This window comes from Crinia signifera, chromosome 8 (genome assembly GCF_055691185.1).
Source record: "Crinia signifera chromosome 8, ASM5569118v1, whole genome shotgun sequence".
Taxonomy (NCBI): Eukaryota; Metazoa; Chordata; class Amphibia; order Anura; family Myobatrachidae; genus Crinia; species Crinia signifera.
The window spans coordinates 30,230,407-30,257,877 of NC_139224.1; the positions used below are offsets into that span (position 1 = coordinate 30,230,407).

Consider the following 27,471-nt stretch of genomic DNA (forward strand, 5'->3'; position numbering starts at 1 on the left):
GACGCTATGACAAGCCACCCGCCCCGTCACTCTTCTGCTGGCAATACCAGCAGAATCTGATGATGCGGCAGCACGCATCAGCCCTGACTGCCAGGCCATACACACTCAGCTGCTCAAACGGTAAAACGGAACTGCTTTCAGCTCAAAATCGCCCAGTGTGTATGGACCTATGAAGTACTAACCAACCAGCTCCTAGCTGTCATTTTTCAAACACAGCCTGTAACATGGCAGTTAGCAGCTGACTGGTTGGTACTTTCTTGTTACAGGCTGTGTTTGTAAAGTGACTGTCAGGAGCTGGTTGGTTGGTGCTTTGGGGAAAATGTATCAAACATTGGAGGGAAAGCATTAACCAATCAGCTACTAACAGATCAGAGGATTGTTTAAAAAACGACAGTGAGTAGGTGATTGGGTCTTTTTCTCTCTTCACTTTCTCCAAGCTGTGATAAATCTCTCCCGTGCATCTGAAGTAAAAGAAAAAGAAGAACTAAAGATCATTTAATGAAAAGGATGTGTGAGAAATATTCCCCGATGCAGTCAGACAATCCTGGTGGGTTAACGAGAATTTCTGTTTCCATCGCCCAAAATCTCAGTTCCCAGATCTTGTATTTTTTCTCTGCCCTCTCTGTGAACCAAGCCTGGAATTTATGCAGCTTCTGTGAGTCACCGGGGGCTCTGAGGTCTTTTTCTCAGGGAAATTGCAGAAACTGAAACATGGGATCAAACTTTCCAGAACGAACTTGACACAGGCACCCATAGGGACCGAGGAAGGAGCGCTATGTCACCGGTCCCAGCCTGGGACACACAACGCGACCTTTAGCAGTGATTGATGGCAGGACGGCAATTACCTTACTGTGAGATATCGCTTCGGTTATGATGTCTGGCTGGGTGAAATAGTGAACGTGAACTAAATTGCCACTCTTGAATAGTGCTGAACCTTTGACTTCAAATCAATAGTTGGAACATTGCCCGCGCAGAGGCACGGCGAAAGAAAAACCTCCTGTCTGGTGTAAATGACTTCGTGGGGACCAAGACTACTAAATTGACTATTATGTTGGATTAACCTAGTGCACTAAATAGTGGAAACATTAACATCCCAGGTGCTGGCTGAAATCTCCCATGTATTGATTGGAAATCAAAATGCATTAGACTCCAACACCGGTACAGCACAATGCCACATAAAGCGATGACTGATTGGCTGCACAAAATCGTGACCAATCCAGTACCGAACAGCAGCAACATACTCAGCGGGCAGTTTAAATGCTGCAGTTTGCAATAGCATCTTAACGGGTCTGGAATGCAACCACCATCTATGTATAAAACGGATAACTGCTCCTCACCTCTATGAGGTGGAGTACCACCACTGACACAAGAGGCCACTCGACAGACCAAAATATTCCTTTGTGCGCTAAAATATGTCATAACAGAAAGTGAAAGCAATTTTTGTAGGGTCGCTGATCTGTTCCAAATTTGCTGGATATGGAGACAGGGAGCTGTGAAGACAGAATTTGGAGCAGATAGGGTGGGTCTATTGAGTTTGTGGGCTAAAAAAATGGTCACAGCAGGAGGGGAGGAGGAGCAGAGCAGGAGGGGAGGAGGAGCAGAGCAGAGCAGCTGAAGGACTGACTAGCACCAAGCACAGCTAGCACCAAGGGACTAGCACCAAGCACGGCCTATGCCTGAGCTATGGTGTGACCCAAGCTCTGCTGATGTGATATACATCGTCTTTTCACCTAAAACTGGATACTGTTGGATTAGTGGATTGCAGCATGGTATACAGAGTCAGATATCTTTAACCAGGGCCGCCATGAAGGGGGAACTGCCGAGACTCCAGTCCTGAGCCTGGACAGAAAGGGGGCCCATGACTGGAGTCTATCAAGTATAATTGGTCATAAACAAAATTCACATTTCCCATGAAGCAATAAGGAAACGAGGTAAAGTAGTGTAGTGAGTGCTGTGGATACAGTGGGCACGCCAGGGGTTCGAGAAGGGGGTCCTGCATATTTTATCAGCCATGGGAAGCACAATATCTAGCGGCAGCCCTGTCTCTAAACTACCTCCTTTAGGGCAATTTAGGTTTCCAATTTAAGAACCCAGTAACGTTATTGGGAAGATGTATTAAGTGGGAGAGTGATAAAGTGGAGAGACAAACAACCAACCAATCATCACCTGTCAATTTCAAACACAGCCTGTAACACGGCAGTTAGGAGCAGATTGGTACTTTCTCTCTCTACTTTATCACGTACAAGACTTAGTACATCTCTTCAAAAGCCCTCTTCCTTATACATGGGACTATATCCAATTGGAAAACCACACATATGCGATTCTACCATAAAAACCACACTGCGATGTAATATTATCCGACGTATCACAACATTTGCTCTGACTTGTGAGCAGCATTTACAATTGTAGACATTTACATCCACGTCTGCCTAGGTTATTCTCAGAACAGCCACAAAAGGAACGAGTAAGGGCATTTTACATGTTTTCACCCAAGAAACGGTTCACATCACATTATGTGTATTAGTGTTCCCGCTAGGCTGTTTTAGCGGGGCGCTGCGCCCTGCCCGATTTGTAATGGGCAAAATGCGCCCTGCCCCTCTAGCAGCGCCCCGCTAAATCAGCCTGCAGTCTGTCCCGCCGGAGTGCCCGGGCCGTCGCATCGCTGAAGGGGGCTTGCCCGGCCATGGCTACGTCCCGGCAGCTCAGTGACGTAGTCATGGCCGGGCAAGCCCCCTTCAGCGATGCAGCGGCCCGGGCACGCCTCCTGGAGTGATGCGGCGGCCCGGGCACGCCTCCCGGAGTGATGCGGCGGCCCGGGCACGCCTCCCGGAGTGATGCGGCGGCCCGGGCACGCCTCCCGGAGTGATGCGGCGGCCCGGGTACGCCCCCCGTAGTGACGTCGGCGGCCCGGGCACGCCCTCCGTAGTGACGTCGGCGGCCCGGGCATGCCCTCCGTAGTGACGCCGGCGGCCCGGGCACGCCCCCCGTAGTGACGTTGCGTGCCCGGTCCGCCCCTCCAGCGCCCTGCCTCATTTCGTTCCTAGAAGGAACACTATGTATTTACTGTAACTGCATGACACATGTATGTGCCCTGAGCAACAAGAAACCCTACATCAGGGGTGGCCAAACCGATCCTTAAGATCTACCAACGGGTCCATGTTTTCCAAATCCCCTAGCTGGTGCACAGCTGTAGTCTTTACTAACTGTCACATGACCCAAATCCCCCAGCTGGTGCACCGCTGTAGTCATTACTAACTGTCACATGACCCAAATCCCCTAGCTGGTGCACCGCTGTAGTCATTACTAAATGTCACATGACCCAAATCCCCTAGCTGGTGCACCGCTGTAGTCATTACTAAAGGTGCATACACACTGTACAATTTTTTTGACCAATTTCGTTGAAAGACATTTTCCTTGAACTCCGTGTCCTGGACGAAAGATGTAAACGAAAGATATTGATGACAGACAGAAAGACGAAAGATCTAGCTACAGTTTATAGGCTCTTTTTGAAAGATATCCAAATTGAGCTGCATGCACAGTTAACGAACAAACTTGATGAACAACTGGTGGGTATGCGCATCATCATTCGTCGTTCGTCGCAAATGTACTGAAAGATATTTTGATCAATTTCACTCAGAATGGCAGAGATGAACGAAATTGGTAAAAAAAAAATTGTACGGTGTGTATGCACCTTTACTGTCACATGACCCAAATCCCCTAGCTGGTGCACAGCTCTAGTCATTACTAACTATCACATTATCACACCTGCTGCATTAATTCCTACTATAGATCCACATGTGGCCTGATATACATGACCTGTTGGTAGACTTGAGGACAGGTTTGGCCACCCCTGCCATAAGGGAAGGTAATTTATGTATTTCAGTTTTTCACAATCCTATTATACCCATTCCCGTATAGGGCCTTCCTCATCACATTCCCTTCCAGCCTTACAACCAACGAAGTGGAGTCCTGTAAAGTGACCCACCTAGACATACGGTGGGCATTGGTGATACAGGGAACGTGCCCAAATCTGGGAGACCTGGCCACATCTGCTTTGAAAAAAGATATAAAGCACAGTGTATTCCTCCATGAACCAGTCTCCTCCACCGGCCCCTCAGAGGAAGTCTGGGTAAAAGTCCCCACGCCCCTTGGCACCCCTTAGCGTCCCCCCTAACACCCTGCACAAGGGATCGTAATTACTCAGAGACCCCTCTACACAGCAGACTGAGGCAATACTCCCAATAGAAAACTAGCAAATGCAAAACTCATTTTGAACACAGAAGTCAGGCTAGATTTTATATACACACACACACACACACACACACACACACACACATACAGTATATATACATGCACAAACATACGTACAGATACACACAAAGGACAGCAGAAGGTCACTCATACACTAAATGCATGTAATAGCCAAACACCCTGGGCCTTTTCAGCTGCAGGTGGATTTTAGCTGTTCGGTTTGGCAGCCATCTCCCAGAAAAGGTCAGTGAATGCCCGATCACGTCCTACAACACAAACTCCGCACTAGAACAAATTGGAGCACCCCAGGCAACATTCAGAAGTGAATTAGACAGTGTGCACTGGTCAGTTCTTACATACTGCACCATTTACTGCCAACAGGCTGCATAAAAAACAAAACGACAGTCTGCACAGTGTGATACAACAGCTGATTTACAACGCATAAATCCTATGGCCAAGGCAACAAAATAATATCGTGTTGATTCAGGACTAAACGTTATCTTGAAACACTCATAAATGTATAGATAAAAACATAGGAATGAATAAAACCCAGGCGGATTTTAATCGCTGTCAGGCATTGGGAACGGTAGTCTGCAGAGGCCCACAAATGCTGTGATTGGGAGCCAATGAATGTTGGATAAGCATTCAAAATGGCTGCCATCCAGATTTGTGTGAGGTGAGGTTTATAAGCAGACAACACAATGAAATTATTCTTTAAAATAAAAATAAAAAATAGATTATAGACTACTCAGTACACGAGAAACCCCAATTTTGTTAGATCTGAATAAAAACAGTAATAGACAAGGTAGAAATGCATGTGCCCAGATTTTGATAGAACCATAATTATAAATAGTAACTGTAATAGAACAAAACATTTTTGAATTATGATAGAATGTCTGGCTTTATTTAACACAAAGAAAGCTGTGCAATCATGGCAGTTAACTCCCAGCCAAACATGTCTGTACACACACGCAACACCATACGCACACGCCACAGGGATGCACATGCCACAGGGATGCACATACGCACACGCCATACTACAGGGATGCACACACCACAGGGATGCACATATGCACACACCACACCACAGGGATGCACATACGCACACGCCACTCCACACCACAGGGATGCACATACGCCCACACCACAGGGATGCACATACGCACACACCACAGGGATTCACATACGCACACACCACGGGGATGCACAGATGCACACACCACACTACAGGGATGCACAGATGCACACACCACACTACAGGGATGCACAGATGCACACACCACACTACAGGGATGCACATACGCACACACCACACCACAGGGATGCACATGCGCACACCACACCACAGGGATGCACATACGCACACACCACAGGGATGCACAGATGCACACACCACATTACAGGGATGCACTCACACACACACACACACCACACCACACCGGGATGCACATACGCACATGCCACACCACAGGGATGCATATACAAAGACAGAAAAAGCAGTGGCTACACATTCAAGCCATGTTAAATACATTACAAATCCCTGACCCGAGCAGGGAGAAAAGGAAACAGAATCAATGCATTTGTGCTTGTAATAATTACAGCTATTGGCTGACAGAATGATTTGGGTAACCAGGACCAAATTAGCCTCTGGTTGTTGGGGATGTATAAGCCATATGGCAGATGACGCCAAAGCATGTCATAACGGTGGAATTGTTGCTTCATTCCTGGACCCATTGTCCTGGGAGCACCTACAGCATTCTGGGATGCCGCACAAAAGTCCTTTTATTCCCCTTTCAGAGACACAAATGTATTTGTAATGGAGTTGGCCAGAGCTTGGGAATCATCGCCCAAATGCAATGAAGATAGAAATACAACTAAAGTATGCCATTCAGATGATCTTTCAACTCAAACCAGCAGCAGCGAGCCTCAGGAAGTGTGCACAAACCAACACAAAATACCTAGTGCACGTAAAGTAACAATGCCGGCATTAGAACAAACAGACATTTATTCTCAGGAGAGAAAGACAGAAGTGTCAGCATCTCTGCCTCGCGGTACTAGCGTTTGATACCAACATGAGCCTTGTTCATGAAAATGTTATGTATTTTAACCATAGTACAAAACATACGCACAGCATGATAATTAGCCCCATGTCCTAGCCATCTTATGGGGTAGCAACAAATATTCCTTGGGGTGATGGAGGTGTTCGAACCACACGAAAATTAAACAAATATACTTGGGCTGCACGGAATGTGTAGTGGTTAGCATTACTCCTTCACAGCACTGAGGTCATGGGTTTGATTCCCACCATGGCCCTTACTGGGCTGAGTTTGTATATTCTCCCCGTGCTTGCGTGTGTTTCCTCCAGGTACTCCGGTTTCCTCCCACAATCCAAAAATATACTGGTAGGTTAATTGTCTCCCCAAACAATTACCCCTAGAATGTCTGTGTGAACGTGTATATGTGGTAGGGAATATAGATTGTAAGCTCCAATGGGGCAGGGACTGATGTGAAGTATAGCGCTATGGAATAACTGCTAATAAGTAAATGATAAAGCTCATTGCTCTAGAACTAAAGGGACGAGAGTCCAATGGCCATTACAAATCCGCAGAATTAATTTTCCTATCTCATAGGGAACAGCGCTTTGGATATCATTAAGCCATAAAAGCAGACAATTCCCAAAACACAGTATTACGCAGGGACTGAGGTTCAGTAACAGGCCACGTTTTCTGCACGCTGCAATTAATCATAGGCGAGAATGTTTATTATATATTCCCGAGGGCTACAACACAATTATTACTTTACTTGGGATTCTACGCACTGGCAGAGAACTTTCAGAAAAACACTGCAAAGCCAACCGGGTTCACGTGTCGGCGTCTCTCCCCCTGCCCCCCCCCCCCCCCCACCCCCACACAACAGCAACAGACACGTGGGGCAGATGTATTAAGCTTTAACAAGAGATAAATCCAAGGCTGATAGTGAGATAAATGTCCAGCCAATCACCTGCTAACTGCCATGTTACAGGCTGTGTTTGAAAAAAGAAAAATAGGGGCTGCGCTTTGCAAAATAGTACAAAATTTATTAAAACATAAGAATAAAATCAAAACTTTTTTACATTACAATCAATGCTGGGTGGCCACTTTGACATACAAGACAGACACACATATAACAATTAATGCTCTTTCTCTTTTCAACTTTTGTTAGTATGGATGGTATCTTAATCTATCTTGTTAGTCCATTAGTGAACCGGTTTTAGTATGGTGTTAAATCACTTCCACACTTTGTTAGAGATTGAATGTCCCCCACTCATGTGCACATGTAATAGTGGTTTGAAACTCACATTTGCGATTTTTGAGTTGCTGACACGTGGGGATCCGGCTCTGATGCCTGGGAGTTGTAGCGACCCGTATTTCAGCAGTTCACTGCGGTCCCTTGTGCGATGTTTGTCTCCCCTCAGGCTTATCTCCAGTAGCCACCAGATGTCCCTGTCACCCTCTACGCGTTTCTCCGCCTTCAAACGTCAGCGGCTTCCTCACACACCTCCTGAGGAAGCCGCTGACGTTTGAAGGCGGAGAAACGCGTAGAGGGTGACAGGGACATCTGGTGGCTACTGGAGATAAGCCTGAGGGGAGACAAACATCGCACAAGGGACCGCAGTGAACTGCTGAAATACTGGTCGCTACAACTCCCAGGTATCAGAGCCGGATCCCCACGTGTCAGCAACTCAAAAATCGCAAATGTGAGTTTCAAACCACTATTACATGTGCACATGAGTGGGGGACATTCAATCTCTAACAAAGTGTGGAAGTGATTTAACACCATACTAAAACCGGTTCACTAATGGACTAACAAGATAGATTAAGATACCATCCATACTAACAAAAGTTGAAAAGAGAAAGAGCATTAATTGTTATATGTGTGTCTGTCTTGTATGTCAAAGTGGCCACCCATCATTGATTGTAATGTAAAAAAGTTTTGATTTTATTCTTATGTTCTAATAAATTTTGTACTATTTTGCAAAGCGCAGCCCCTATTTTTCTTTTTTCTATTCCACATATTTGGAAGGGGTTTGGTAATCCCCCTTCATTGGGAGCTGCTGCAGTGCTAAATAGCCAATCAGTGCTCAAACATTTCTTCTTTTGTGTTTGAAAAAAGTCAGTAAGGAGCCGATTGGCTGGACGTTTATCTCTCTTTATCACCCTTGCATGTATCTCTTGTTAAGGCTTAATACATCTGCCCCATGATTACCTAGAGCCCCCTACCTTCTAATAACTTACCATGTATTCCAGAGACATTACAGAAGGATTTACACATTTACATGTCGACATCTACAAAAAGGTTGACATGTCAATGATCGACACCTGGAAATTGGGGGGGTGGGGTCTGTGTCCATAGATACACTAATTTGGGGGGAATAATTGTGTTTTACTCATGTCGATGTTTTCCACGTCAACCTTTTCCCAAATGACTGTCGACCGTATAATTCCTCGCCTGCCCTCAGCAGTAACAGCCACAAGGCAACGGTGATTCAGGTTTTGTGGCTGAATCCTAATAATCCGGAGGAAACTGGATTCAGACGACTCCTTCGCCGAATTGCAGTTTCACGGCATGTCTAGAAATGAATGTTTCTAAAATTCCTTCCATATGGCAAGTTAAACGCAGCCATTAAGATTATAGTGCGCTGGGTTAGAGGCAGCCAAAGAACTTCACTATATAAAATGCCATAAGATCCTTCTTTATAACAGAAGTTATTCACATCCCCATCCCCAGATTAGAACATCAAGCCCCAACTCCGGTATCGGCGTATATATAGTCACGCAGGAGCACCGCTGGTTTTGGATGCGCAGTTGGATCAAGATGAGGGCAATTGGCATCTTGTAACCCAGAATTCCCAGAGTGACGTTTATTCCTCCGCTCCTCAGTTTTGTGGGATAATCACGGTTGTTCTAAACCAGCCATGAATGAGAATGTGAATACCTGCTGTTATAAGAAGGATCTGACTGCATTTTAATGAAACACCTGTCTTTCACAATTCACCGCTAACAGAGAAAGAACCTGAAACCTGTTTAGAAACGTGAAATAAGTCACCTTTGGAGGCTTCTGTGCCAAAAAGATTGTCCAAGTCGTCTGACATGTCCTGGCTCCAAGCGTCTTTCACAGCAGATTTAAACACCACCCTGTCATTGAGACGCTGTTTCGGTCTAAAGTTGTTCCGCAAATAGTCCACGGACTTGACGTGGTCCTGCTGCTCCGTGGTAAATATGGAATAGAAAGCTTCCAGCTGAAACCACAAATTATACAGGAGCATTAGAGACATTTCCAAGCTACTTTATTAATAGCGGCTGACAAGCCCTTGGGGCGAAAATAGATTTTTTTTTTTCTTTTGAGCTTTAAAAATTCTACATAGAAATATCAACTAGTTGTAAAGAAGTATGAAACCATCACAGAAACCGGTGCAAAGGAAAAAAAGGTAGTGTTGCACATAAAAACCCCACGTTTTGATTGGTTAAGGGCTAGACCGGGGGTGGCCAAACTGGGTAAGAGATCCTTGGGTAACAACTTTGGCCACCATTGGGCTAGACCAGGGGTGGCCAAACCTGTCCTCAAGATCTACCAGTAGGAATGAATGCAGCTGGTTTGAAAATGTGACAGTTAGTAATGACTACAGCTGTGCACCAGCTGGGTAACCTGGAAAACGTGGACCGTTGGTAGATCTCGAGGACCGGTTTGGCCACCCCTGGGCTAGACCCTAAGGCAGTGGTACTCAACCTCAGTCCTCATCCCCACACAGTTCACATTTTCCAGGTCACCCGGCAGGTGCACTCAATACTGACACATTTTAAAAAATCCACAGGTGGAGCTAATTATTTCACTTGTGATTCGGTGTGGAGACCTGGAAAATGTGCACTGTGTGGGGGACTTGAGGACCAAGGTTGAGAACCACTTCCCTAAGGTGACAACAAAAACAGTATACGGACCACTACTTATTCTAAAAACTCTTCCCTCCTGTTGTCAAAGCCCTCTTCTCTTCACATGTCACTCACAGCTCTCCTATACTCAAACACTCTGTGACCATCTTCATCCGCATACTCATCTCCATCATTGGCCTCAAGCCTCTAGTTGTAGGTTACTTGAATCCTCACTACTTACATTTAATCTGTAATGTGTATTGATCTGTGGCGCTCTTTATTTGTACTCTATTTTTGTTATTTATTCAATGTTATGCCAAGTTTTGCCTCACTGTACTGTTCCGGTGTACGGCGCTGCAAAACACTTGTGGCGCCTTATAAATAAAATTATAATAATAATAATAATAATAATAATAAGGATCATTAAACGCTGTTCATACAGTAGGTAAATCGTTGTCTGACACCAGTAACCAATCAGGTGCTTGCTTTCAATTTGTAAAGTGTATTAGAATAATCATAGTTGTAATCAGAGGACTATGGGTTCCCAAACTCAGTCCTCGAGTCATGATCCAGGTTACAAGGACATCCTTGCTTGAGCACAGGTGACTTGATTAGAACTTTGTTTGATTTTACCATCTGAGCTGAAGCATGGATATCCTTTAAACCTGAAAGGTTTGGGTGCCTCGAAGGGCACGTTGCATTAACAGCTGCCATGTTGCGGAATGCAGGACCACGTCCACGTCTGAAACACATTGGGGGGGCATCACATTTCCTAACAAAACGGCACTTTAAAAATTTCATTACCACGTACTCTTGGAACAAAAATGTGGCCGCTTTATTTACTCTAAACCCATGGTTAATAGGATTTAAAAGGAGTATGTGGGCTTGTTTAAAGCAAGGAACGGGTTACAATAGATTTGATAGATTAAATGTTTGAATACAAACATTCCTTTAAAATCGAGAACATAAAAATCCTCACAAACACTGGACAATCACACCGGAGGCGGGATACCGTGGTGCAATCAATTATGCAGCAGGTACGTCTGGCAAAATCACTTTGCACTATGCGGAGACAAAGAAAAGAGCCCGCTGTGTAGTTTTTTGCACCTAGCTCTGTTCGTATGATTTGCGCTGTGACTCCAAGCCTCTCCTGACACAATGCCGAGCCAAACAAACAGATGGAGCTGTACAATCAAGTTAGAACATGCAGTATTACAACCAGCCTGCATACAAATATACAGAGGATGCGGATATTTGTCTGGAAACAAAGCCCTGCTGGCCGAATGACTTGTCTGATCAGCTGCAATTCCATATGTACCAAGGCAGACCAAGTAACCAAGGAGAACCATTCATGTGTGTGTGTGTGTCAATGGGTTCTCAAATCACACTCAATCATAGCATTCCGAACCGGGACTTTGTCCTTGACAATGCTATGTACAACAGACAATGTAATTAGCTTTGCCCTGTGCTAAACCCCGCCCCCTAATCCTCTCATTACCAAACCCTCTCTTTGCAAAAAGGTGCAAAGTCTCTGCTTATAACAGTTTTGAATCCGCTAGCGGCACCAGGGGTTCACAGGCTGGCTTTTATTAATGTTACCCAGTATTCGTTGCAATTCTGAAGAATGTACAGTTTTTAACAGCTGTATTTTTAGACTGCCGAGTAAAAGATAGAAAGCCGACAAATGCTGTGTCTAATACACACAGCTAAAGCAGGGTATAAATCAGGGCTCTCGCTCTGTTCTAGATAAATCTTCCTAACTCTTCATAGCAGGGTTGGTTATTTCATCCACCCCTGGTATATAGTGCACCCAATCTATAGTAAAAGAGAAAAATATGAGACTTCGTAAACCACAGCAAGGACACAATGACAAGATTACATTTCACACAGCATTCATCACTCGAGTATAACAGGAGATGAGAGATGTGTTGGTGTGACAGAGGCAGCAGGAAGCCATATAATGGAGGATATACTGTATAGCAAAAAGAGCAGGACCCCCCAGCAGCACAGAGTATAACAGCTGACGAGTGAGGACAGAGCTGCATGTAACAGGGACAGTGACATGATGTGAGGAGGGGAATGGGGGCAGCAGGAAGCCACAGACAGTGTTATATGTGGAGGAGCAGGATCCCCAGCAGCACAGAGTATATACATGTGTTAGTGAGGACAGAGCTGCATGTAACAGGGACAGTGACATGATGTGAGGAGTGGAATAGGGGCAGCAGGAAGCCACAGACAGAGTTATATGTGGAAGAAGCAAGATCCCCAGCAGCACAGAGTATATACATGTGTTAGTGAGGACAGAGCTGCATGTAACAGGGACAGTGACATGATGTGAGGAGGGGAATGGGGGCAGCAGGAAGCCACAGACAGAGTTATATGTGGAAGAAGCAGGATCCCCAGCAGCACAGAGTATATACATGTGTTAGTGAGGACAGAGCTGCATGTAACAGGGACAGTGACATGATGTGAGGAGGGGAATGGGGCAGCAGGAAGCCACAGACAGTGTTATATGTGGAAGAAGCAGGATCCCCAGCAGCACAGAGTATATACATGTGTTAGTGAGGACAGAGCTGCATGTAACAGGGACAGTGACATGATGTGAGGAGGGGAATGGGGGCAGCAGGAAGCCACAGACAGTGTTATATGTGGAAGAAGCAGGATCCCCAGCAGCACAGAGTATATACATGTGTTAGTGAGGACAGAGCTGCATGTAACAGGGACAGTGACATGATGTGAGGAGCGGAATGGGGGCAGCAGGAAGCCACAGACAGTGTTATATGTGGAAGAAGCAGGATCCCCAGCAGCACAGAGTATATACATGTGTTAGTGAGGACAGAGCTGCATGTAACAGGGACAGTGACATGATGTGAGGAGGGGAATGGGGCAGCAGGAAGCCACAGACAGTGTTATATGTGGAAGAAGCAGGATCCCCAGCAGCACAGAGTATATACATGTGTTAGTGAGGACAGAGCTGCATGTAATGGCCCCCACACACAGCACAATTTTCAGGCATTTTCTGAGCGATTTTACTAAATTGCTCAGAAAATGCCTGAAAATGCATGTAAATCGCTGTGTATATAGCCCACACAGCGATTTACATGCGCGCACCCGCCGTTCTGAATCTGTCCAAGATTCAGAACGGACGGGCTGTACAATACAGAACAGTCGCTCAGAAAGCTCCTGCTCATCTCCCGCATGTGTGGCTGCGGGCAGATGAGCAGGGCTGTTCTGAGCGACTGAAGCCCCGCTGAACGCCGCCGCCGCTGCACCTGACACCACCGCCGCTGATCCCGATGACAGGCACCGCCGGAGACCACCGCCGGAGACCACCGCCGAGCCGATGACGTCACCGCCGGAGACAGCCCTCCTGATGACGCCGCGGGACAGAGCCGCGATGCTGGACTCCAGAGTAGCGGTAAGTATATCTATTTTTTTCCCACTGTGCCACCAATGTTTGGGGGGCTATACCCACTATACCACCAACGTAATATCCTTAATTATCTCCATCCTGGGGTGGGGGACTATATCTCCACCAATGTATGTATGGACTAACCACTATGTATATATCTCCACCAATGTATGTATGGACTATCTCCACTATATATATATATATATATATATATATATATATATATATGTGTATATATATATATATATATATGTATATATATATATATATATATATATATGTATATATATATATATATGTGTATATATATATATGTGTGTGTGTGTGTGTGTGTGTGTGTGTGTGTGTGTGTGTGTGTGTGTGTGTGTGTGTGTGTGTGTGTGTGTGTGTGTGTGTGTGTGTATATATATATATATATATATATATATATATATATATATATACATACACAGTGCAGTTTGATGGCATGTGCGGCGTGACAGTCGTGACAGATTTGAAATCTCCCATGCTGAATCTCCCAATTTGAATCTCTGACACACATCTCTCTGTATGTGGCTCATTGTCTGAAATTAGCCACAAGAGTGAAATCTCTTGTGCTGAATCTCCCGTGATGTATCTCTGGCACACATCTCTGCGTATGTAGGGCCCTTAACAGGGACAGTGACATGATGTGAGGAGGAGAATGGGGGTAGCAGGAAGCCACAGACAGAGTTATATGTGGAAGAAGCAGGATCCCCAGCAGCACAGAGTATATACATGTGTTAGTGAGGATAGAGCTGCATGTAACAAGGACAGTGACATGATGTGAGGAGCGGAATGGGGGCAGCAGGAAGCCACAGAGTTATATGTGGAAGAAGCAGGATCCCCAGCAGCACAGAGTATATACTGTACATGTGTTAGTGAGGACAGAGCTGCATGTGGCAGGGACAATGGCATGATTTAAGTAGGGGATTGGAGGCAGTAGGAAGACACAATTAAAGATATATCTCATACAAAGAGAAAGGGTATCCAGAGTATATCAGGAGATGGGTGATGTGTTCGCGAGGACAGTGGGACATTGACATGTGAGGAGGGGGAAGCCACAGACTGAGGGTTATGTACATACAGTATTATAAGGATCAGTTACCCCCAGCAGAACAGAGTATATCCGTACAATAGTGAGAATAGAGGCATGTGGCAGGGACAGTGATAGATGTGTGGAAGGGAATGGAGACACTAGGAAGACTGATCTAAGCTACACGTGTCCCCATATAACCAGTCTTAATGCCCCATGCACTGCGTGAGGCCTGGTGAGAGCGGGTTGCCAGATCCAGTGTAACTCTGCTTGGGTTGGGTGCTGTTTTTGCAGAAAATACATCTTTGTGCAACACAATGTCACTAGGAGACAGTACTGATAAACATTATATGCAACACTTGTATATTTTGTGTGACCAAGTCTGTAAACGGAACTTGTAGTGTAAAAAAAACAACAACCTCCTACATTGTAGCACTTCATATACAGATTCAGTGGCCCCGTTGCACACAATGGGGGTGATGTATGTGGCAGTGATAAGGGAGGAGTAGTGAGCCAGAGGAGAAGTGGCCCATGGCAGCCAATAAGCTGCCCTCTATAATTTTATATTATGCAAATTATAGATGTTACTTCAGTGCTGATTGGTTGCCATGGGCCACGTCTCCTCTGGCTCACTTCTCAGTAAATCTACCCCAGATACACAAGTGCTGTGTTGCAACAAAGACAGAGTTTCGTCAAAAATAGATACCCGGTGCTAGCAGTCTCTCTCATGGGTACCTGCCGCGTCGTGGGGGCCATTTGGTGCGACTGCAGCAGTACTGTGTGAGGACACATCTGTATATACTGGAAGGAGAAGATTCCCAGGTTACCTATGTTTAATCTAATGAGAAGGCAGCTTAAAGGATCTCTTTGCTCGGTGCCACCCTACACCATGGATTTGGGTTTCATAGCTGGCATAGTTGTGAACACCAATTAGAAGATTAGGAAGAGGGAACAGCAAAAACCCTTATCTGCGCAGGAAACACCACCATGTGCCTGTAACTTACCTGCTGGTAAGAGATTGGGACCGGCCTGCTGAAGACCACCCACTCCACGATCTCGCTACACGGAGGTGTTGTTAGGGAGCCTGTGTATCGGTAAAAACTGCTCAGCGACGACGGTAATAAGTTCCGTAAGATGAACGGGTCTAGAAAAGTTTCCTTCTCTGTAACGACAAAACAAACAAAATGATTAAGGAACAAAGCATTGAGGTTACTTGGTCCTGACCACCATGGAAACTTCCCGACAACTCCTCTGACACAAGTACAGTGTACAAATGGTCCATTTCATTCATTGTTCTGTTTATGACATTGCTGTATTACAGTGTATAAATAGTGGTGCAATTCCTTTTTGCCAGTGTGTTAGACTCTAGTACCCAGAAAACCCCATTCACACCAAAAACCCAAATCCGATCTAGGTTACTGAACACAGATTCAAGCTGCGTCCATATGCTTGAAACTGTAACAATGTAAACTGGAGCTGGAATTATTGGCAGAGCTTCCCTCTCCAGGTGATCCGGCTCGCTGTACACTTTTAGCGTGATCAGGGAACTCGCACTGCAGGTCACCCTGATTTTTTGATGTTCACAAATGCCAATGCAGCTGCGATCCGGTACACAGTGGTAGCACGAAAATATGAAAGTCGCAGATGCAGGTATTTATAGTGGATAGCGCTCTTCCATTCATTAAGAACATTCCTGATGGTTCTTCGTGAACGAAACATAGGTTCCAAATTTTTGGGAGAATACCCTGGCTCCTTGGAGTGTAGGCCATCCTCCCGGACCCGCCCACTTCCCTAGTGGAGTGCCTAGGGCCATAACGTTAGGATTTGTTGTGAATCACTCTATTATAGTCATGCCGCCATTGCACAATGACACCAAGCACGGCATTGCTCAGGTGGATGTGCGTGGTCATGACAAAATAAACCACGTCCCACCCTGCACTTGCCCTTTGACCCTAGTAAGCAAGCATGTGCTTAGTGCAAATAGACATCTTATACAATGCATGCAGCCTTTTTACATAGAGGTAGTGGCACCACTAAGGCTGCATTTCCGGTATGGCATCACATAAGATGACCACATTGATGTCACTAGTTCCTACTGGGTTGGAAGGCTGCAGTCCCCTGAATAGAGGCTCAGGTAAAATGGCTACCTCCCCTGCATATGGCCCATATGAAAAGGAATCAACTCGTGACAATTCAGTAAGTCTTTCATTGAAACAGAGGAGAAGAGAGAAGTGTGTATTACATATTCTGTTCAATGTTTATCTCTGCAGAGTAAGCAAGACCGGATTCTTAATAGACACTGAAGACAGAATGTGAACTCAGAGAGGGAGCTGAAGTATAAGAACATTAAATAAAAATGCCATTAAGAAGTGAAGAGCCAACACACACTTATAGTACTTCCTATGACGTCTTTTGTAGAGACTACGATGATCCAATGCAATTGTTTTGGACTGTAAATGTAATGGATTTTATTTAACCCCTTTCCCCAAGTCAGCATCAGCAACATCCATGACTAAAACTTTGCTCCCACCCCAAGAAAAAAATAAATAAATAAGCTGAAATGATAAAGCAAAGCACAGCAGTTCCTACATACAGCTATGATCCGGGTATATACTGCATACCCTGGGATGGGGTTGATAAGAAGTTGAGAGACCTGGCTACATTCAAAGAAACCACTATATGTTTATCCCACCTACCCACACAGTATGAGTATGGTAGGCACCTATTTGTGATATTTGGATACTTTCGTATAGTGTGTCAACAAAAGAAACCTTTATAGGCGTCAAGCTCCTGTATATACAGTGAGTACGGTACGCCATTTAGGACATTGTTAAACTACCTTGGTATTCAAATTATTTCTATCTGCACTGGTGGACCCCCTAAAAAGATACCTTGATATCATGCCGATCGTTCAGTGTGTGACAAATGGCAACAAAGGAATCCTAAACGGAAGTGCACAAAATGATGTACCGTACCGAATGCGTATAGATGCCTCAATGGCTCGGCAGCCCTCATGTTACAGCTCTCCGTAGCAGAATCACAGAGACTGTGCTATGTTGAGGAAGGCAGAGACGATACAGAAGTCTCCACCATATGCCAACAGTATCATTTTTTAATAATTAATTGTTCATCAAAGTGAAAGAAGAACAGGAATGCTAAATTCAAAGTTATTCAAATTCCGCCCATGAATTATGGATGATTTTCATATTAAATACACAGTGTATTAGGCATCTACATCCCATTTCATTCTGTCCCTCAGTTTAACTATTTGGGAGAACATAATGAAGGATGAACCTGCAGGAGGATTACAATGCGCTGTTTAACATGCGCTCAGCGCTCTAGAGCCGTCTATTTTCCCCTCTACAATCAAATGTGCGGGATTTGAGATTCAGCAAAAGTATTTCAGACGGGAGGAAGAGATTTGAAGGTGTTATTTTTAGGCTCTGCTTATAAGTATTGAATGGCAAAGACAAGAACTTGTACTTTTCAGTCCTCGCTTTTATGAGTATTTAAAATCTATCCTGAATGCTTCCTTGCAGCACCTCATACTACAGAACAAGAGTGAAGGCTGCCTAGGCAAGAAGGGGATGGCTGTGGCCTTTGTCCAATCAGGGGGTACCTCTCATTACACACCTTCAATATACCTCTATCCACCATGTCACATTCTACACACTTCACAAATTGCTTTATCACCTGCATGCTGCTGTAGAGGCGTAACTATGCGAGGCAATGGATTAATCTGCCGCCGGGCTCCTGCTGCCAAGGAGGCACCTCTCCTCCACTGCGAGTATGAATCAGTTAACTGAAAGCAGATGATTTCGCTTCTGTGGCTGACTCCCCCCTCATAGCAGAATACACATGACCCACGCTTTATTCTAAACATTGCTTTTTCACTAGAAGCAGATACCCTCATTATAGAGCTATTTCATCCTGCTTAAAAATAATGTGAATTCTAGCTATATGAAGGTACTACACTACATAAGTATGGACAAAAAAAGGGATACTCACAATATAATCTCTCTCTCTCTCTCTCTCTCTCTCTCTACAATTATTTATATATATATATTAGTGGGTAAAGGAGTGGCACTTGAAAAGTAGAAATGGTGGGACCAAGCTTTAATCCAGGGTCAACGTTGCAGGGCCACACCGCCCCGTCATCAGGTCAATCATTTTGGGTCATTATTGTCCTGACGACAGGGCAGTGTGGCACCGAAATGTTGACCTTGGATTAAAGCTTGGTCCCACCATTTCTACTTTTCATGTATCTGAGTGCCACTCCTTTACCCACTATATCACAGAGGAAGTAAGCCCTCATGGAGGAGGCACCGGAGCCAGTTACTTGCATTATTGTTCTAAGTACTGTGTATTGTTCTAAGTACTGGTTGTTCGTGTGTGTGTGTACATACACATACATACATACATACACCATACCTCCCAACTTTTGACCTGAAGAAATAGGGACACTTCGCCGCGCGAGCGCCCGAAAAGGGGGTGGGGCGTATGCAAATGAGGGTGCGGCTTATGCTAATTAGCCGCAACCTCATTTTCATACGAGAATAGACGCTGTGCGCATGCGCACAGCGTCTATTCTACTAGATTGGGGGGTCTCCCAACTGCCACCCCCCGCAGCGGGACAATGCCTGCCGCGGGTGGGACAGCGGGACAGGACCCGAAAATTGGGACTGTCCCTCTAAAATCGTGACAGTTGGGAGGTATGCATACACATATATATTTAGTATTTATTTATAGCAGCAGATTCCGTTGCGCTTTACAATGGTAGACCGTGATAAAACAAACTGGGTAACAGACAGACTTGGAGGTAGGAGAGCCCTGCTGCAAGCTTACAATCTAAAGCTAGACATATACACACACAAATACATACACACATTTATATAAGGTGTATATTTATTTTGCCTCCAGGCAACTGGGATGAATTTAAGCCTCTGCTGCATAGCATATGCAAACTGATTGAGGATTTCAAGGTCTATGGGGCTATAAGAACTTCTAAACCTATCTATAAATGTAATCTGTAGTTCACATAAAGCCAGCGGTGTTTATTGGTTAGCGGAAAGGACACCTCGTGCAGCAGATTGTCACCTGATTTAAACATTCATTTTTATGAAGCTTAATGCAAATTTTTTAGAGTATCTTGTGAGAAGTGATGCAGGGAAAGAGAGGCATTACACAAACAAGTCAGGCAAGGAGGAAATGTTCAGTAGATAATATAAATGTTTACATTTAAATAAATTTGATCCTATGACTTTGTTCATAAAGCAGCTTAGCAGGAGGGAGCGTACAGTATACGACTGAATAATATACGGCGTTCCCTACAATAAGCAGGTTGGTGCATTCCCACTGGCATCGCCAGCGATGTCACAGCAAGCTTAACCCTTTGGGTGCCAAGGGAATTTTTCAAAATAGGTGTGAAAATTGCCAAGCAAATATTTGTATTCATCATAATGACCTGTAATGTTCACCGTATATAGGAAATATAATCTTTTTTTTTTTTTACAAAACATTTTTTATTTGAATTTATATAACAAATGTGAGCGACACAGGCACTTTTAGCAGACATTTTGCTCATCTCTCAGAGATGCTGGCACTCAAAGGGTTAAGATGTAGGGACTGATTTATGAATGAGTTATGATAAATGGTGCTGCAGCCCCAACTGCCAACTTTCAAACCAAGCACAGGAGCCGATTGGTCGGAACACCATTTATCATACAGAAGTAGTAGGATTTTAAAACTTGTTGATAAAACAGCCGCTAAGTAACTGACTGTTTTATGGCAATTAATAGTTTTTGTTGCCATCTCCAAGAACAGGCCGCATAATGGAATATCATCAATGGATCAAATCACTGGACAGCTGGACTGCAAAATATGTGATGGGGGTTGAGTGCCGCGAGACTCAAACCCCAGCCCCATTTTGATCACCAGATCTCTGCCATCAGCTGTCATGTAACATCGAACCTCTACCATCAATGGCAAATCCATCTAATGCCCTGTACACACCTTTTGACTAGCTTTCAATTTGATTTGGACTACACACTTGAAATCGAAATAAAAAAAAACATCGAACAGTGTTCAGCCGCAATTGGTCCCTATTGAAATCAAATAGAAAAATATACTGTGCAGGCAAGACTATTTAGCACAGATCTGTACTATATAGTCAAAATAGAATGAGTCTTGCTTGCCGTGCAATCCTATCCTAATCGAATAGGGATAAAATATCAAGCCAATTGCACCGTGTGTGCACAACTTAATGGTATGTACACATGATAAAGTTTTGGCGGTTATACTGATTCGATATCCGGCGGAGTGCCGGTATCACATGGCAGGCGGGGAGGGACAGCGTGGTGGGGGCTATGCTGCAATTACCAGCATGGCCCTTATTCCAAGATAGCAGAAATAGACTGCCACACACTGTGCAATCTGCACTATGCAATTTGGACTATATAGTCAAAATGGACAGTGCAAATCACACTGTGCGTCCACAGCATTACACTGTGTTTTGGGGGTCCATTGTGTATAAGCAGGGTTGGGGAACCTTCGGCCCTCCAGATGTTGTTGGACTACACTTCCCAGCCTGCCCTGCAACAGTTTTAGTATGGCCAAAAAGCAAAACTGTTGAAGGGCATGCTGGGATGTGCAGTTCAACAACAGCTGGAGGGCCAAAGGTTCCCCACCCCTGGTGTATAGTATAAAACAAACCACTTAACTCCTGCCGGCTTCCTTTTGTCTTGTTGGGCTCATCGCAAAGGTATGATGCCCACATATATAGAAGTGAAAATATAAAATGTGATAAAAATGGCGAAGTAATATCAAACATGCTTTTGAGGCAGAACGTATACCTGCAGAAATGACAAAATGTAAAAATAGTCTTACGCCAAATAAATTATAAAGTATCTATGGTAGCAGCAACTTATTAATACGTCAAAGGATCCATTTAACAAGGAATGAAGGATTTTTTCTCAAATGCATTTGTGTATTTTCCATGCAAAAACATCACAGGGTGACAATTGCGGGTGTGCACCATGGAGTCGACAGTAAGGTCTACATGGACAGGGTAGGCATGAGTTTTTCACCTTTATGGTGAAAATGTCAACACCTGAGCACGTGGACCCGCTTTGCTCACCATGCTTCCGGCCAGGTGCCACGTTCCACTACTGCAGCACTTGGCGCACTTTATTGTTCGCAATTATAGTTAACGTGGTTGGAAAATTATAACAAGGGGCCAAATTCATCATGGATCTCTATATATAAAAAACAAGCCCAGAAAAAAAACATTTACGTCCATTGCAAAAATGAAAATGCATCGTTAATCGCAGTTCATTTGCAAATCCAGTGGTAAATCCTGGAACATCGTAGAGTACTTGCCCCCCTGTGCAAATCTGACTCTTCCACCAATCTGAAACTGTGACAGGCTGGAAGTGGTCAGCGCTGACGGCACAGACCCACCCTGCCTGGACACGCCTGCGTTTTTCAGCCACACCCAGAAAACCGCAGGTTTCCACCCCCAAACATCATGTGAATAATGGGGGTTATTCTAGTTCACTCACAAAGGCACAATCACTCTCTTATGGACAAAACCATGTGCCCGGCAGGTGGGGCTGATGTAACTTGTGCAGAGAGAGTTACATTTGGGTGTTTTATTTTTTCTGTGCAGGGTAAATACTGGCCCCTTTATTTTTACACTGCAGATCAGTTTGAAGTACAAACCACCCCCCCCCCCCCAAAAAAAAAATAACTAACTTTCTCTGCACATCAGCCCCACCTGCAGTGCATATGGTTTTGTCCATAAGAGAGTGATTGTGCCATTGCAAGTGAACTAGAATAACCCCCAATGTGTCAACTATAAAGAAAGAAAAGGAATACTACACCTCTCGGACAATCTCAGTTGCCGTTGGGTGTCTGGCTAAGGTCGACACAAGCATTAGGGCGATAATGGCAAGGTAGACAATCAAAAGGTCAACATGAGTTTTTCATTTTTTTTTTTGAGTCGACATGTACCGACAGGCGGTATTTCATACCCTATCATCCTCTAGGGCAGGGCTGGGCAACACCGGCCCTCCAGATGTTAATGACCTACACATCCCAGGATGCCTTGCATCAGTTTCAGCATGGCCACATAGCAAAACTAATGCAAAGCATCCTGGGATGTGTAGTTCATTAACATCTGGAGGGCCGGTGTTGCCCAGCCCTGCTCTAGGGTGTGTAGGGAGAATATAATAGTGTGCTGGGGGCAGCGAGGCATCCCGGCCGAAGCATGGCGAGTGCAGTAAGCCATGCTGGCGGAAGCGGTACACTGATACATTTTCCATGTCGACTTACTGTGAAATTCTTGACAAAACCGCGAAAAAATAGGATTTTGGGTACCTACCGGTAAATCCTTTTCTCGTAGTCCATATGGGATACTGGGCTTCACTACTATGGGGATTGAGACCTCCGCAGGAGAGACAGGCACATAAAAAAACTTTCAGTGTGGGTGCACTGGCTCCTCCCCTCAATCTCCCTCCACTAGTCAGTTAATGCAAAAACTGTGCCGAAGGAGAGCATGTGAGGAGTATGTGATAATGTATTGTGGTGAGATTCATCCAGCACACCCAAACGAACAAAAAACATATAAGAGAGGTGAATCCTAACAACTTAAGAGGACACCTGTAACTAGAACAATCTATAGACATATTTATCCTATAGAAAACAAGGCAATAAGCCTAACCATAAAGTAGATCTGACAGCAGAAAAAGCCGCACTGAGGCGGGCTCCCAGTATCCCATATGGACTACGAGAAAAGGATTTACCGGTAGGTACCCAAAATCCTATTTTCTCTACCGTCCAATGGGATACTGGGCTTCACTACTATGGGGAGGTCCCAAAGCTACCAGAACGGGTGGGAACGTGCGGATTCTGCTGTAGAACCGCATTCCCGAACTGGGAATCCTCCCTGGCCAGGGTGTCAAACTTGTAGAACTTCACAAATGTGTGTTGCCCTGACCAAGTTGCGGCCCTGCATAGCTGCATTGCCGACACCCCTCGAGCAGCCGCCCAAGAGGTACCTACAGACCTGGTTGAATGAGCCTTTACTGAAAAAGGAAGCGACAAACCAGCTGATGCATAAGCCTGTTGGATAGTACATCTTATCCACCTGGCAATGGTACGCGTTGAAGCAGGTAAACCCTTCTTCTGCGCATCATAAAGCACAAACAGGCTGTCCGTCTTACGGATCCTAGCTGTGCGCTTGACATACCCCTTAAGGGTGAGGACTACATCCAAGGTATCCGGTATATCTGGGTGTGTCGCGCTAGAAGGAACCACAATAGGTTGGTTTAGGTGGAACCCTGACACCACCTTTGGAAGGAATTGTGGTCTAGTCCTGAGTTCCGCCCTATCGTTGTGGAACACAAGGTAAGGGCTCCGACAAGACAAGGCCCCGAGCTCGGACACCCTCCTGGCCGAAGCTAGCGCCAGCAGAACAACAGTCTTCCAAGTGAGGTGTCGCAGCTCAGACTCTTCCAGTGGAACAAACCGGGCTGATTTTAAGAAAGTAAGAACTACTTCCAAATCCCATGGTGCAGTGGGAGGCACAAAGGGGGACTGAATCCTGAGCACCCCCTGTAAGAAGGTTTGCACTTCAGGCAAGGCCGCAATCTTTTTCTGAAAAAACACAGATAGTGCGGAGATTTGGACCTTTAAGGAACCCAATCTGAGTCCCTTATCCAGGCCAGCCTGAAGGAAACGTAGCAGACTGTTTAATCGAAAACTGTCCGGAGGCAAGTCATTCTTCTCACACCAGGCAATATATCTGCGCCATATTACATGATAATGAGCAGCCGTAACCGGCTTCCTGGCTTTTATCATTGTAGTGACGACAGAGGGGTGGAGACCCTTGTGGACTAAGATCTGCCGCTCAACCTCCAGGCCGTTAAACGTAGCCGCTGTAAGTCCTGGAAGACGAACGGGCCCTGGAGGAGCAGGTCTTCTCTTAGGGGCAGACGCCACGGGTCTTCCACTAGCATGGCCTGAATGTCCCCGTACCAGGCCCTTCTTGGCCAGTCTGGTGCCACCAGTATGGCCTCCGTCCCCTGATGCCGGAGCCGCTTTAGCACCCGAGCCAACAATGGGAGAGGTGGGAAGAGGTACACCAATTGGAAATCCCAGGTCCAGGTGAGAGCGTCCACGGCTATCGCCCCTGGGTCTCTGGTCCGTGCACAGTACATTGCTACCTTGTGGTTCAATCGTGAAGCCATCAGGTCGATCTGAGGGAGCCCCCACAGATCCACTATGGCATTGAACACTTGAGTGTGAAGGCCCCACTCCCCCGGGTGAAGATCGTGACGACTCAGGAAGTCTGCCTCCCAATTGTCGACCCCCGGGATAAAAATGGCAGACAGGGCCTGGACATTCTGTTCCGCCCAGGACAGAATTTTTGACGCTTCTCTCATGCAGGGCATGCTCTTGGTACCACCCTGCCGATTTATATAGGCCACAGTGGTGGCATTGTCCGACTGGACCTGGATCGCCTTTCCCTGTAACAATGGAGCTGCCTGTAACAGGGCATAGTAGACCGCCCTCAACTCCAGCTTGTTGATATGAAGGCCTGACTCCAGTGGAGACCATCGACCCTGTAGGCGGACTCCCTGTGTCACAGCTCCCCAGCCCCTCAGGCTGGCGTCCGTGGTTACCAGAATCCAGTCCTGGATCTGAAACCGTCTGCCTGCCAACAAATTGGATGAATCTAGCCACCACTGTAGCGAGATCCTGGTTCTTGTTGCAAGGCCAATCCTTCTGCGCATATGCAGGGGGGAGCCGGACCATTTTGTCAGAATATCCAATTGAAAGGTCCTGGAATGGAAGCGGCCAAATTGTATTGCTTCGAATGAAGCCACCATCTTGCCTAGAAGCCGGAGGCAAAGATGGATCTGTACCAGAGGTGACTGCAGGACCTCCCTGACCAGCTGTTGTATTGCAGTGACTTTTTACATCGGCAGAAAAACTTTTTGTTCTGATGTATCCAGGATCATGCCCAAGAAAACCATCCTCTGGGTTGGAACCAGCGATGATTTGGGCATGTTTAGGATCCACCCGTGGTCTCTTAGCACCTGTATGGACAGATTGAGAGCACTGCTTAAAGCCTCCGCCGACCCTGCTTTTATTAGCAAATCGTCCAGGTAAGGCACTACATTCACCCTTCGGAGCCTGAGTAGTGACATCATTTCCGCCATTACCTTTGTGAAAACCCGCGGGGCTGTCGACAGGCCGAAAGGTAACGCCCGGAATTGGTAATGGTTGTTCCCCAAGGCAAACCTGAGATAGATTTGGTGTGGGGGCCAGATAGGAATGTGTAGATAGGCGTCTTTGACGTCTATAGAGGCCAGGAACTCCCCTCTTTCTAGGCTGGCGATCACAGAGCGCAAGGACTCCATCCTGAACTTGAACACGCGCAGGAAGGGGTTCAGTGACTTTAGATTCAGGATGGGTCTTACTGAGCCGTCTGGCTTCGGTACCAGGAATAAGTTGGAATAATATCCCTGGCCCTGCTCCGTGACTGGCACCGGTACAATTACCTGAGACTGAAGCAGCCTGGTAATGGCCCCCTGAAGGAGCACCTGATCCTCCTGGGATGCTGGAAGTGCCGACCTGAAGTATCGTCTGGGAGGGGGTTTGTCGAATTCCAGCTTGTAACCTAGAGAAATGAGACCTCTGGCCCAGGTATCCAGACCCGAGGCGTCCCACACATGGCTGAAATGCAACAATCGCGCTCCCACCGCGAGAGAGTCTCGTGGCGGGAAAACCCCGTCATGCTGCAGGCTTAGAGGAAGTCGCGGCATTTGGACGGTCCTGGGTGTTGGAGGTGTTAGGCTTCCTAAACTTGCCTCTCGTGCCCCTGCTGGCATTGGAGGCGCCCCTAGCCTTGGGGCGAAACCTGTTCACACGAAAGGACTGCTGGGAAGCACCTGTGAAGGTACGCTTTGCAACCGTGGGGGCTGATGGGAGAAAGGTAGACTTTCCTGCCGTGGCTTTGGAAATCCAACCGTCTAATTCACTGCCAAACAGCCATTCTCCTGTAAAGGGAATACCCTCCACACTCTTCTTTGAGTCTACATCTGCAGACCACTGCCGCAGCCACAAGGCCCGTCTGGCTGACACCGCCATGGCTGAATTGCGCGCGTTGATTGCGCCCAATTCCTTTTGTGCCTCGCACAGTATTTTTGCGGTGTCCTGAATGTGACGCAGGCTGTCCCCTATCTGGGCCACAGTCATGTCACCCAACAAGCCTTCCTGAATCTGGGTTGACCAGGTATGAATAGCCTTGGCCATCCAGCAGCTGGCTAAAACTGGACGCTGGGATGCTCCACTAGCCGTATATATGGACTTGAGGGTAGCTTCCAGCCTTCTGTCCGCCCCGTCCTTAAGGGTGGATACCCCTGGGACTGGTAACAACACCTTCTTAGAGAGGCGGGAAACAGAGGAGTCCACTACCGGTGGCTCCTCCCATTTCTTTCTGCCCAAAGGTTCAAAGGGATAAGCATTTGTGAACCTTTTTGAAAGAGTAAACCTCTTATCAGGGTTTTGCCATGCAGCCCTGAAAGCAGTTTCTAACTCTGCCTGCTCAGGGAAGTACACTGGCTGTTTCTTCTGGGTCATGAAGAAAGGGTCTCCTTCTGTGGATGCCTCTACAGGGAGATCTAAAACATCCCTAATGGCCCTGATAAGGGGCTCGGGACCATGTACTGCCGTCTCAGGAGCTGGTTCCTGCAGACCCTGCTCCTCACCCTCCTCCAATATGTCCTCATCGTCCTCATCTGTGTCAGGATCCATAGCAGTAGCCTGCCTCTTTTGAGGCTGTG

The 27,471-nt window shown here is 46.0% G+C and overlaps 1 protein-coding gene across 3 annotated transcripts in view; it reads right to left on the minus strand.

Annotated features, from left to right (window-relative positions):
• PTPRG (protein tyrosine phosphatase receptor type G) overlaps positions 1–27,471 on the minus strand; it is a 407,379-nt gene that overhangs the window by 116,161 nt on the left and 263,747 nt on the right. For all 3 annotated transcript variants that reach the window (XM_083156071.1, XM_083156070.1, XM_083156072.1), the window contains exons 7-8: positions 15,628–15,785; positions 9,337–9,529 (exon numbers count right to left, since the gene is read on the minus strand). In XM_083156071.1, the coding sequence (XP_083012197.1) occupies positions 9,337–9,529; positions 15,628–15,785 (351 nt within the window). The remainder of the gene's footprint in view (positions 1–9,336; positions 9,530–15,627; positions 15,786–27,471) is intronic.